The 14,536-nt window shown below is 35.2% G+C and overlaps 1 protein-coding gene across 1 annotated transcript; it reads left to right on the top strand.

Annotated features, from left to right (window-relative positions):
• Positions 1 to 4,303: 4,303 nt before the first annotated feature.
• Positions 4,304 to 5,236, top strand: LOC116599892 (olfactory receptor 4S2). The gene has a single exon (XM_032359836.1). It carries the CDS (start codon positions 4,304 to 4,306, stop codon positions 5,234 to 5,236), a length of 933 nt encoding a protein of 310 aa, XP_032215727.1.
• The last annotated feature ends 9,300 nt before the right edge of the window (positions 5,237 to 14,536 follow it).

Genomic DNA, 14,536 nt, shown 5'->3' with positions numbered 1-14,536 from the left:
ATGTGTAATACAAGGAATATCAGAGAACCCTAGGGGATGGGAAGGAAACCTGAATGGGAAGAAATCAGAGAGGGAGACAAGCCATGAGAGACTCTGGACTCTGGGAAACAAACTCAGAGTTACAGAAGAGAGGAAACTGAGGTGATGGGGTAACCAGGTGATGGTTATTAAGGAGGGCACATGTTGTGATGTGTAGTGGGTATTGTATGCAACAAACGAATCCTTCAACACTACATCAAAAACTAATGATGTAATATAAGTTGGCTAATTGAACTTAAAAAAATAAAACAGTCTGAAAAAAATAACCTTAATGTTAAAAACCCATGTGTCATAGGTTTAAAATTTATTCAATAAATGTAATAGGAATAAAAATAAATAAATTAAATAAGTAAGTAAACAAATTAATTAAATTAGGAAATAAGGAAAAAACCTTAAAATTTAACAAGTTGAAAAGACCTCTTGAAATTAAAGCTCATTGTTAGTTGTCTATTGTATTTCTGAATATGGAGGGAGACTTTGGGAGAAAGCCTTTCCCCAAGGTCATTAACGTTTTGCATCACTCTCTTTAAACAGACCTTATAAGAAGTAGAGAAAACAGCATTTATTGCCAAATATGCTGTGAGAGTTCAGATTTCAGTAGGTAGGAGACAAAAATCAGGACTGACAAAGACCTGACTTCTGCCAGCTTTTGAGTTTTGGAGGTCAGAGATTCTCTGATAATAATTATTCATAAAGCAATCCCTATGGCATCAATCTATTGTGGATAACTGCAATCAAATTACCTCAGAAGATATTGAAGAAAAAATTGAAATTGGAGCTGTAGAGAATATTGGTGAGATTTTTTTCTTCTAAAATTAAAGTAAAATGGATTATGTAAAAAAGGAATTAAATACAATTGCTATATTTTGAATATCTAAAACATAACTGCAAGTCACCAGTCTCAGAAATAAGTGGAAAATAAAATTATTAATATGATGGTCAGATACTAAAGTACCTCCATACATGATTATAAATTGGGTAACATGATTGTGAATAAGAAAATATCAATAATTTCAAAAGAAGTTGACATTGTCATCTTTCAAATGTTCAAAAAGTGGAGGAAGAAATTCTTTGAGATAGGTTGTAATTCAAAGACTAGTAAAAATTCCCTTAGAGCCCCATAGATTGAATAATGGTAGCACCATACCCGGGCTTGTGTTTAAATGCTCAGTTTCTTCTAAGTGAGAGCCAAACAACATAATTAACAGTTATCAAAAATTACTAGTTCTATAACCAAGAAGACATTACACCAACTCCATCTGAAAGAAAAAAGTGTAATCCTGCCTTTCTCAGCGACAAAGATTTCAGAGAAGACAAAAATGACAATAGGCCTCTAGATAAAGATACTGGCAGGGTTACCATTAAAATACTGCATTCCCTTAATGTTCAATTAAAACAGACATAAGTAAGAGTACACAATGTATAATGCTTCTAAAAGAATTCACTATCCAATCTATACTATTCAAATATTAGCAACAGGGTATGTTTCCATTGAACCACTTAATGTATTCCTATAGTACAGCCAAAGAGACGCACACACATTAACAGTCATTACATACTCATAGTTTGGGGACTTTGAAATGGTAAATATTCATGGTGTGTAAAAAAGCATGATACATAACCATGATCTTAATTACATTAAAATGCTTACTTTTGTAGATACACACATGGGACCTAGAAGTCAAACTGTAAACTGCTTGTGATTATGGATGACTTTGTTCTTTGCTTCTTGTGTTTTTCAATTTCCTTTTATGCACATGTTAACTTTTAAAAAAACAAATTTTTAAAACCTACAAAAAAAAAAACTACTAGTTTTCAGACCTTTAAAACTGAAAGGTCCTTTCAGTGAAAATAGCTGGACATTTATTTATTGATTGTTTGTTTGTTCGTTAGTTTTTGTTCTTTTTTAATTCAGAGGGATAAAAAGAGGAGAAAGAACATGTAAAAGTAGGGGGTATTCTTAAGTCTAAACTTGAATTCTTATTACTACTATGATCTTTACCATTGATATTATCAATTCATGCCACATAAGAGAAAGCACATTTCCAATTACTACTCCATCAGCCATAATACACAGATCTGAGAAAACACAGCCATGCAGTTTCCCAAAAGCTGGAAGAGCCAGTCACAATGTTGCAACAAAGGGACAGCTGAGACAGAGTATAGTAGAAGCTATATGTGTTACATGTGACAGACCCAGAGGAGATAGGTCCTCAGACAGACAAAATTCCTGATCATGGCCTATGATACTGTACAATGCCAAACTAACATACCACTAAAGGAATTATTTGTATCTGTGGCTTACTTTGAGAAAGAACTTGTACGTTTAAATCAAAACTATTACACAATCTCCTTTCCACATGTAACTTCTGGTGAACTCACTAGAGCACATGAAGTCTCAGCCCTGAGGAGGCATCCAATATTGTTCTCTTCCTAAATACATTTGAAATATTTTCAGTGATGTTCTCCTCAAATGTCTAATGCATCCTGATGAGGAGACCAATATAAACAATATGAAACCCAAAGATTAAAAGGATGGTGAATGGAGGACCCAGGTGCCAGCTGTGGCTACAACATAGTTTTATACAAGAAAAATAAAGTGAACTAAATCTTGTTAAAAAAAAAAAAAAGATGACGAATGAATTAGTGAAATTAAAGGCAGAGTCCTTCCTACCCACCCGCCCTCATTTGAATTTTTCATTTTTTAGTTAACAGGCAGATGTTTAAAAGTAATTTTTGAGGAATTCTCAAAAACTGGGTTTGAAGATGAGAAATCACCCAGGATTTCACTTCTGCTCCTTTCAAATCCAACAGTTCTTGATGTGTCTCTGCAGTTCCCTTCATTGCTTTATCTTATTTTGTCTCTGCCTCTTCATAAGGGTTTCATGGCTATTCCAGGCTGACATAATGGATTTAATTTCATAGTAGAAATAGCTGCTCATATAATAGATGGTAATGAAACTGAAATTTTCTCATTTCACAAAAGGGATAAAAGAAGACTCTTGAAGCTGAATGATTTATTTATAAAATTTCAGCACCGTTGTCTCTAAAGGAGACATGTACCATTTTTGTCCTCTAACTATACCCATCACCTCTTGAGTAAAAGGCCTTGATATCAAATAGGGAAACACAAATTCATTTACTCAAAGATCAGAGTATTCTAAGAGAACCTGCAGACATCATTCACACTCAATTACTTGAACATTCATGGCAGTATTCAGAAGGGAAAATATGGGGGTATGTTTTCACATCTGTGACAAAAATAAGGTAAGCTTTTCCAGATATATAAAAAATATCATATTGCCCAACACTGAATTGTTTCAAAATTAAGTCAACTGCCTTATACAAAATTAAGGGGGTTGGGGTAAATTGGAAGGGGAGGTAAACCATGAGAGACTATGGACTCTGAAAAACAATCTGAGGGGTTTGAAGTGGTGGGGGGGGTGGGAAGTCGGGGTACCAAGTGGTGGGTATTACAGAGGGCACAGATTGCATGGAGCACTGGGTGTGGTGAAAAAATAATGATACTGTTATGCTGAAAATAAATAAATGAAAAAAAAACACACTAAATTTTCTTCAACATGGATGGAACTGAAGGTTATTATGTTAAGTGAAATAAGTTAAGTATAGAAAGTAAATTATCATATGGTATCACTCACATGTGGAATATAAGGAATTGCACAGAGAATCATAGGGGAAGGAAGGGAAAACTGAATGGAAGAAATCAGAGAAGGAAACAAACTGTGAGAGATCTGGAGTCCAGGAAACAAATTGAAGGTTACAGAAGGGGAGGGGGGTGGGGGGATGGGAAAACGAGTGATGAATATTAAGGATGGCATGTGTTGTGATGAGCACTGAATGTTAAATGCAATTAACAAATCCTTGTACAACCTAACACTAATGATGTAATATATATTAGCTATTTGAACAAGAAAAGAACTACTAAATTTTAAGAAACAAACGAGAAAAAAATTAAAGGTGGGAAATTCTTCATTAGATGTGTGACTTGGAGAATTTGCTCTAATGTTAAATTGCTTCCTCATCTAACATAAATGAATGACTAAACATAAAAGTATGATGATCAAAATATATACCCCTTAATTTCTCTAAGGATACATGCCAAGAAGCAGTAAATATCCATTTTTACATTTCCAACTACCACGATTCTCCACTTATTTTGAGTCATAAGTACTTGTTCCCTGTTATATTTTTCTTTCAGGTAATTTCATTGTCTCTTGGGAACTTGCTGTGCTAGAGTAATTCCATGGAAAAAATAAACAATGTGACTGAATTCATTTTCTGGGGTCTTTCTCAGAACCTAGAGGTTGAAGAAGTTTGTTTTGTGGTGTTTTCTTTCTTCTACATGATCATTCTTCTGGGGAATATCCTCATCATGCTGACTGTTTGCATGGGAAACCTTTTTAAGGTTCCCATGTATTTCTTCCTCAACTACTTGTCTTTTGTGGATATTTGTTACTCTTCGGTCACGGCTCCCAAGATGATTGTTGACCTATTAGCCAAGAGCAAAACCATCTCCTATGTGGGGTGCATGCTGCAACTGTTTGGGGTACATTTCTTTGGTTGCACAGAGATCTTCATCCTTACTGTTATGGCCTATGACCGTTACGTGGCTATCTGTAAACCCCTACACTATACGACCATCATGGACAGGGGCAGATGTAATAAAATGTTACTGGGGACCTGGATAGGTGGGTTCTTTCACTCCATTATTCAAGTGGCTCTAGTAGTCCAGTTACCTTTTTGTGGACCCAATGAAATTGATCACTACTTTTGTGATGTCCATCCTGTGCTGAAACTTGCCTGCACAGATACATATGTTGTCGGTGTTGTGGTGACAGCCAACAGTGGTACCATTGCTCTGGGGAGCTTTGTAATCTTGATAATTTCCTATACCATCATCCTGGTATCCCTGAGAAAGCATTCAGCAGAAGGCAGGCGCAAAGCACTCTCCACTTGTGGCTCCCACATTGCTGTGGTCATTATCTTTTTTGGCCCCTGTACGTTCATGTATATGCGTCCTGATACTACCTTTTCAGAGGATAAGATGGTGGCTGTATTTTACACCATTATCACTCCCATGTTAAATCCCCTGATCTATACACTGAGAAATGCAGAAGTGAAGAATGCAATGAGAAGACTGTGGAGCAAGAGAGTTTTCTCAAAAGCTAATGGTTAATAGTTGAAGGTAACAATTTAACCTGGATGATCTTAAATTTTCTTTTCTGCTCAACAAAGAGAGTAGTGAAAACCTCATAGGGTTTTTGAAAGGACAAAAGACAGAATAACACTTTCTACATACCTGAGGTATTATTTATCATTATTATTATATTTATTTTAATATTCCATAGGTAGATAAATGTTCTGAATTATCTAGGCCAGAGAAATCTTATTAAACAGAAACTCGGGACGATGATACTGACTCCTTTTGTTTTCTCTTCCCCATTTTGGAATTTCTGTCATTTTCCTTTGATTGAGAGTCTACTATGAAGTATTTAAGGCTATTTTCTAGATTTAGAACTCTGATAGAAACATATTGAGTACTCAAATATGTATATGTTGCATGCACAAAAGGATACAGGAAAAACTAACAGAAATCTGAAGTACAGTACTCTGATCTAAGTCCTCCAAAACACAGTGGAAACTAAACCTATCAAGGCTGCAAAGGGAAGGGAGTTTGTACAGTATGTGAAAGAGAAAATAGGTTTAAAACACAAAAGATCTGCCCTCTTCCTCTACTCTTGGGAGAAAGCTTTCCATTCTCTAGGACTCATTTTCTTTACCCAAACAGTAAGGAAATTGGGGAAACCTCTAACATCCTCATTGGGACACTAACATCTCATTCATATGCTTCTGCTAACTGACTAATCTTGCCTTCTCTGTAGTTAGTGGTCTCCAATTAACATAAAGTGCCTAAAACAAAAACAAAAACAAAAAACAACAACAACAAAAAAAAAGAAACTGAATGAAAACAAAGAAAACTGTGATCAGTAGACCACTTGAATCAACAGGGCAAATAAAATGGTGAAATGCACAGCTGGGAATCTATTTCCTCTAATGTTTGAACCACTTCGCTTAACTGAATACACTGAGCCATTCATCACACATCTCTCACTTCATGCACTCTGAGCTTTATTTTTCTATATAACAAATTAACATGTCACTGATTATCATTTCCACTGTTTCAGTTCCTTTTGCACAAATCTGATTGTTTGACTGCCTATACCTGAGTAAATATTTATGATGAAGTTTGCGTGTCTTTGGGTGTGTGTAGCTTACATTAAGAACTGTACATAGTGCTCTAAAAAAAAAAAATCCTTGATATTGATGCATTCACAGAAGTAAAAATAAGAGAGACCAAAAGCAGCACCATTTCTGGATTGGAAGTTATGATGAAGAAACACTGGCCCTGGAACCACACCATGGAACATGTTTATTGTCCCAGTTTGGAATCTCAATGGATTTCCATTCACTCAGTTTTTAATGATGACTAGATTAGTACTTCTCCAACTAGTTTGATCATGGGAGTCATTGGAAGAGACTTTTGAACAGATAATAGTATCTGTGTTCAGAGTTTCTAATCTCTTTGGCCATGATTAAGGGGTATTCAAAAATCTATATTTTTAACAAACTCATATCATACTTGTTATACAGTTAGTGGCACATTTGAACACTTAGATTTGGAAACAGAAAGACTAGAGGATACTTGATGTCCTTAGAGCACAAGAGGCCTATGAGTTAATGAAATTCCGGGAGTCCTACATTTGAATATATGCCCCTGCCTGTTCTACTAACTGATGCAAAGGAAGATAAATTTGAACTAAATTTAGAAAACAGTGGAATAAATGACTATTATCCATTTGTAACTTTCATCCACAGCAATCTTTCATTCATGTATTTGCACTAATGTCTTGACTACAAAGGGACATTAGTTCCATTGAAGTCCTGACATCCTTAAGAATGTAAAAGATTATATATATATAAAATATTTTATTTATATATATAACATATATATATGACATATATATAAATAAAATATTTTATTTATATATATATAGAGAGAATATATATACCAATTCTACTTATAGATATATCTACATCTATATCTGTCCCCTGTTCTATACACTGAGAAATATATATATATATAGATATCCATATAGATATATCCATAAGTAGAATTGGTGATATATATAGCAAATCTACTCTACTTCTGGATATATTTGAAAGACTAAATGAGTATCTTGGGACCATCTGGCTGGCTCAGTCAGTAGAACATGTAGCCAAGATATGGGGAAAAAAATGATCTTCAATAGTTGAATGGATAAAGAAGATAAATATTATAACACCATTAAAGAGAAGGAAATCCTGTCATTTTCAATGACATGGTAAATCTGGAAAGCATTATGCTCTGCAAAATAAGCCAGAAAGAGAAAGACAAATACTGTATATTATCACTTACAGGTAAAACCTATGGGGTGGTGGCAGAGAACAGTTAGAGAACTTATTCTAGCTAAATAAAAGATTTATATTAAGCTTCCATAAACAACACTGTGTGGTATAGCTGTTAAATCATTGGACAATAGAATGTCCATAAATAGATCTAAATGTGTAATTGTTTAACAAAATGTCAAGGTAATTCAATGGGGTAAAGAATAGACTTTTTTTCAACTAAGTGGGCTAGGTCAATTGGATATCCATCCGAGAAGAAAACAAACTTCAATTTCTACTTTATATCATACACAAAAATTAACTCAAAATAAGTCAGAGACCTAGATGTTAAAAGATAAACCTATAAAAGTAGCAGAAAAAAGTATTTTTAAAGTTAGTTTAGATCAATATTTATTAAATATAACAAAGTAAGCATGAACTATAAGAAAAACTGAAAATTGAAAAAAAATTTCTAAATATTTTAGCTCTTTTCTTCATTGGATGTTGTCTCTTTTAAAAATGAAAAGGTAGGGGTGCCTGGGTGGCTCAGTGGGTTAAAGTCTCTGCCTTTGGCTCAGGTCATGATCCCAGGGTTCTAGGATTGAGCCCTGCATCAGGCTCTCTGCTCCACGGGGAACCTGCTTCCTCCTCTCTCTCTGCCTGCTTCTCTGCCTACTTGTGATCTCTGTCTGTCAAATAAATAAATAAAATCTTTACAAAAAAGAAAATAAAAGGTAATACATGGACTAGGGAAAAAAAGATATATATAGACACACATTCATGTATAAACATTTATATTATATACAATTTATATACATATTTTATATAAAATTATATATAAACATACACTTTATATTTATTTTTATGTTAGCCACATATGTAAAAAGGCCTATATCTTGAATATATAAAGAACACATACAGTTTAAAAACAGGAAACCTAGAACTACTATTTTTAAATTATGCAAAAGAATTGAAAAGGAATTTTTCAGGAACTGATGATCCTCCTTCTAACATTATGTCAGAAGGTCAGTGGTAGTCTAATGCAACAACACAATGCCTATGTCATTCACCACATTTCATCTCATCAGATCATCTCATATCATCACATATCATCAGAGGAAGAAGGGAGAGTACAGTACACTCAGGAATTTTGAAAGAGGGAGACCATATTCAGATACTTTTGTTAAAATATATTGTTGAATTAAAAATATATATTGTTGTTATCTATTAGGGTGCCTAATTTATAAATTAATCGTTATCACAGGTATGCCTGTATAGGTATAGTGTTCAGCAATATCCATAGTCTCAGGCATCCACTGAAGGTCTTGATACACAACACTCCCCCCACATAAGGAGGGGATACGTTTTAGGTGATTTGTCCCATGCAGGAACTGAAGAAAATGTTACATGAAGTGCCCAAATGCTCACAGTCCCCACTTTTGCTCCCATGCCTTCTCTCTCCCAGCCTGCGCCCTAGGCCCTGTGGGGGAATTCACTATGATCAAGTGACAGAAGAAAGGATTTGGGCCTGATGTACAGAACATTCAGCAGTGATATGTAGGTACAGCTAAAATGTGAATACATACAACCCTACATCCCCATTATGGAAAAATCCCTGAAGGCCATGGTGAAGGGAGTTTCTCTCAATGGATAGAACTTGAAATAATGCACCTGGCATTCACTTTCTTTGAATGAAAAATGACTGGATGTAGAAATTATACTGATTAATGGGTTTTGGCCAAAGTTTGGCTGAATAATCAAGTACTTGGAAAACAAACAAATATACAAACAAACATTATTGGAAAACTGGTAACAAGAAAATTTGAGGAAATGTCATGTTTCTATACCTTTCTGAATGAGTAAAAGCACACAAAAAATGCACAAACATATTTATGTCCATTGTGAATGCTCACCAATGACCAGCAGAGGAGGATTTTAAGAGTCAAGCAGAAAGAATGACCCAATTTGTGTATACTAGTCAGGCTATTTCCCAGACACTCCTGTCATTACCCAGTGGGCTCACGGACAAAGTGACCATGACCCAAGCACTTCAGTAATGAAGGTTTGTGTCACTCCACTAGCTAGAGAACAACAACCAGCTCTGTTGATTGCTGAAAGTACACTGAGTACAGAACAGGTAACAGAAGAAAGTAATTACAAATTAATCCTGTGTTTCTCTGCTTGACTTATTTCGCTAAGCATGATACGCTCTAGTTCCATCCATGTTGTCGCAAATGGCAAGATTTCATTTCTTTTGATGGCTGATAAGTCAAGCAGAGAAAGACAACTATCATATGGTCTCCCTGATATGAGGAAGTGGTGATGCAACATGGGGGCTTAAGTGGGTAGAAGAAGAATCAATGAAACAAGATGGGATTGGGAGGGAGACAAACCATAAGTGACTCTTAATTTCACAAAACAAACTGAGGGTTGCTGGGGGGAGGGGTTTGGGAGAAGGGGGTGGGATTATGGACATTGGGGAGGATATGTGCTTTGGTGAGTGCTGTGAAGTGTTTAAACCTGGTGATTCACAGACCTGTACCCCTGGGGATAAAAATATATGTTTATAAAAAATTAAACAAATTAATCCTGTGATTGTTATAAAAATGAAGACTGTAATTATTGCATTTACTCCTTATATTAAGAATAATTTGTGTGCCTGAATATATATATGTACACATATATATCCATATATATGTGTGTGTGTATATATATATATATATATATAATATATTTATTTTCTTCCCTTTCTTATTACCTTACCATGAAACTGAAGAGATATTAAATTTCTGCCATAACATTTTAGTATTTTTATTTTCCATCATACTTTTTAACTAACTAAATATTAAGGAGAAAGTAAAAATCACCCCAAAATTTAAAATTTTCTTCTTGTGGAGATTTTAGTGCATTTTTTTTTGTATACAGGATTGTTGGATGATGATAGTTGGTATTATAACCATATGTAGTGTTTATTGGAGATTAAGTATGATTTATCCAGACATGTATAGGTCCTATGTGAATAATCAATGGACTTCTAATGTCAATTTTATGTGCTAACTTGCCTAGACCACAGGGTGCTCAGATTTAGCTTTGATTATTGTTTTGAGTTATGACTATGTGATTTTTCTGGATGATATTAACTTTTGAATTGTTAGAATGAATAAAGTAGATTGTTCTCACTGATGTAGGGTCCTCGTCTAATGAAATGAAGGTCTGAAAATTACAAAAGGCTAACTTCCCCTGAGCAAGAGGGAATTCTCCTGCCTGAGAGCCTTCAGACTGAACCCTTAACTCTTCTGTCTGATGGCTCGCACTCTGACACATTAACTCTTCTCTGATTTTACACTAGCTTCCTGCCTATTGAGCTGAACTGGGACATTGACTCTTTCTGGTTTATTGCAGTTTCTGGTGCTTAGACTCAAAATGGGACATTGTGCACTTTTTCCAATTGCCATCTTCCATATACACAAAAGCATATTCTTTTCAATATGTTGTATGTGTGTCTGTGTGTGTGCACAGAAAGATTTTAGATCTTCATGGATCAAGAGACTCAATATTGTTTAGAGGTCAATACTATCTGAAACAACAAGCATTTTATGCAAACCTTATCAAAACTCCAAAGACAATTTTTGCACATAGAAACATCAGCTGAAAGTTCCACATGGAATTTCAAGGGATCTTTAGGAAACAAAATCTTAAAAAGAAACATTTGCTTCTCCTAATGTCCTCCATGTTATTCCTCATGCTCCACAAGTGAAAACCTATGATAACTGACTTTCTTTGCTTGACTTATTTCACTCAGCATACAGGGAGGACATTGGGAGAAAGAAAGGAAAAGTGAATTGGGGGAAATAGGAGGGGCAATGAACCATGAAGGACTGTGGACTCAGAGAAACAAACTGAGGGTTTTGGAAGGGAAGGGTGTGGGGGCATGGTTGAGCCTTCTGGTGGGTATTAAGGAGGGCATGTATTGCATGGAGCACTGGGTGTGGTGTATAAATGATGAATCTTGGAACACTGAAAAAATAAATTTAAAAAATTTTTAAAAAGAACCATTTGTATGTCTCACATGTCCTGATTTTGAAACATTATAAAACTACAGTAATCAAAACTGTGGTAATGGCATGAAGACAGGGACATAGACAAATGGAATGAACTGGAAAGCCTGGAAATGTAACATCCCTTATATGGTCAGCTGAATTTCTGCAAGGGTGACAACACCATCCAATAAGAAAGAATAGTGTTTTCAACAAATAGTTTAGCCAAACTAGATATTCATGTACAAAAGAATGAAGGCAGACCTCTTACTTATACCACATACAAAATAAACTCCAAATGGATCAAAGACTTAAGTATAAGAACTTCAAACAATAAAATGTTCAGAAGAAAACACTAATGATGCATCATATGTTGGCTAATTGAACACAATAAAAATAAAATATAAATTAAAAAAACTCTTAATCTCATAAAACAAACTGAGGGTTGCTGGGGGGAGGGGGTTTGGGAGAAGGGAGTGGGATTATGGACATTGGGGAGGGTATGTGCTTTGGTGAGTGCTGTGAAGTGTGTAAACCTGGTGATTCACAGACCTGTACCCCTGGGGATAAAAACATATGTTTATAAAAAATAAAAAATTAAAAAAAAACACCTCAGGATATTATCTTACAAAATAATTTCTTGAATATGACATCATAAAAACACAGGTTACAGAAGAAATAAGTAAATAAATTGGACTATCTCAAAATTAAAAACTGCTACGCATCAAAGGCCACAATCAACAGAATGAAAAGCATTTCATGGAATTCCTAAAACTCAGTATCAACAAAAGACTTGAATAAATATTTCTCAAAAAATATATACAAATGGGCAATGAGCACATGAAAAAAATACTCAACAACACTAAAGAACACTCATGTACACTGTTCATAAGAATATAAAAATGTTGCAGCCGCTATGAAAGTATGACATTCTTTAGAATGCTAACAATATGATGACCAAGTGATCCAGCATTTCCACTTCTGGGAATATAACAAAAGCACTGGAAGTGGGGACTGGAAGAGACATGTGTACCCTCATGCCCATATCAACATTAGTCACGATAGCCCAAATGTGCAACCCATTTGTTGCAAAATGTGGAATGCATACAATGGAATATTATTCAGCATGGAAAAGGAAGGAATTTCTGACCCATGCTCAACAGATGTACTTTGATCACATATTAAATGAAATAAATGTATTTCTAATAAATTTTATATGTTGTAACAGCATTAGATATACACAGAAATTGTGCAAACGATATAGAGTTCCCATATGCTTTGCACTCAGTTTCCCCTGTTACTATCTTACAAGGTATGGTTTATTTGTCGCAACTCATTCACCTGATGTGAACACATTATTTTTAATTAACATCCATACTTTATTCATATTACTTTGTTTTTAACTAAAGCCATTTTTCTTCTCCAGAATCTCATCCAGCATACCACATTACAGTTGTCATGTCTTCTTCAATATCTCTAGACACTGACAGTTTCTCTGAATATCCTTCTATTTATTTGAGTAACGTTGACCATAGAGCATTATATTAGTTTTGCTTGTGTAATACAGTGATTCCACAATTCTTTAGCTTATTCAGTGCCCATCATAATAATTATGCTCAACTTTTCTTGTTTTTGATAACCTTGAATGTTTTGGGGAGAACTAGTCAGATATTTTATATAAAAACCATCATTTGGGGTTTGTCTGATATTTCACTCAAGATTGGACTGAGGTTATGGATTATTGGGGAAAGTCATAGAGGCAAAGTACAATTTGCATCACATCATGCCAGTGGGTACATAATTTTGTTGTGACTCATCACCATTGATGTTAATCTTGATCACCTGGTTGAAGTAGAATTTGCCACATTACTCCCCTCGCTTCATTACACGATGTGGAATTTTGGAAGGAATTCATTTGTGTGCAGCCCACAAATAAGAGATTGAATGTTATCTAATAACCCTTTGAGTGCATAATATCTACAAAATAATTAGGAATTCCTTTTTATAGGAGATTTTCTTCCCTATTATCCCCTATTTATTAGTTTTTTAATTTAAATGTTCAAATTGTTATTTGCAGATTTCTTAAATTATGAATTATATATCAATTTGTGCCATTTACTGTGTTGCTCAATTTTTTTTTTCTCAAGTTTGGCACTGTGGGCTCTTCCCATTGACTCCTGTGTCACTTTGGCAGATTCTCACCACAGTGTGAGGTACCTCTTTGTGTGTGTGTGAGTGTGCACGCACGCGTGTGTGTGTGTGCGCGCGTGTGTGTGTGCGTGTGTGGTTGTGTGTGTCTGCGTGTCTGTTACCACTTTTCTTTCTTACAAGTTCATCTTGTACATTCCCCACCTGAGACCTAGAATCAGCCATTTTTTTTTTAACATTTTATTTATTTATTTGAAATAGAGAGAGAGAGATCACAAGTAGGCAGAGAGGCAGGCAGAGAGATTGAGAAGCGGACTCCCTGCTGAGCAGAGAGCCCGATGTGGGCCTCGATCCCAGGACCCTGAGATCATGACCTGAGCCGAAGGCAGAGGCTTAACCCACTGAGCCACCCAGGCGCCCTAGAATCAGCCATTTGATTAAGAAATCCTAATTAATTTTCTTAGAAAAAAATATCAGGAACCCAGTCCTGCCACTAGATCTCTAGATAATCACTGTTTTATTATTCTGTCAAAAGTCATCCTTTATGACCCATATAAACACATTATTTACAAGAAGAGGTCAACTTTTCCCCCAAATCCATTAACACATAGCGAAGATGAAGTTTTTATCACATCTGGCTCATGCATCTTAATTAAAAGGGAAGGAACACTTAAGGGAATGACCTCCCAAGACTTTTGTATTTTGCATCATTCATGTTTAAATACTGCTGTAGGAAAGGCAAAAAGAAGCATTTCCCTGTCCAAATTACAAGTGAGAGTGGATATCAGAAAGTGTGGGATGAATCCTGGAGCAACTTTGCCTTGTGGCATGCAGGTGAGAACCTGAGTCTCAGTGACATCAAAAGA

The sequence above is a fragment of the Mustela erminea genome, chromosome 9 (assembly GCF_009829155.1).
Source record: "Mustela erminea isolate mMusErm1 chromosome 9, mMusErm1.Pri, whole genome shotgun sequence".
NCBI lineage: Eukaryota > Metazoa > Chordata > Mammalia > Carnivora > Mustelidae > Mustela > Mustela erminea.
This window is presented reverse-complemented; position numbering and strand designations above follow the sequence as displayed.

What these genes read in the sequence shown, in the direction of transcription:
- LOC116599892 (XM_032359836.1), top strand. Translation starts at nt 4,304, where the DNA reads ATGGAAAAAATAAACAATGTGACTGAATTCATTTTCTGGGGTCTTTCT.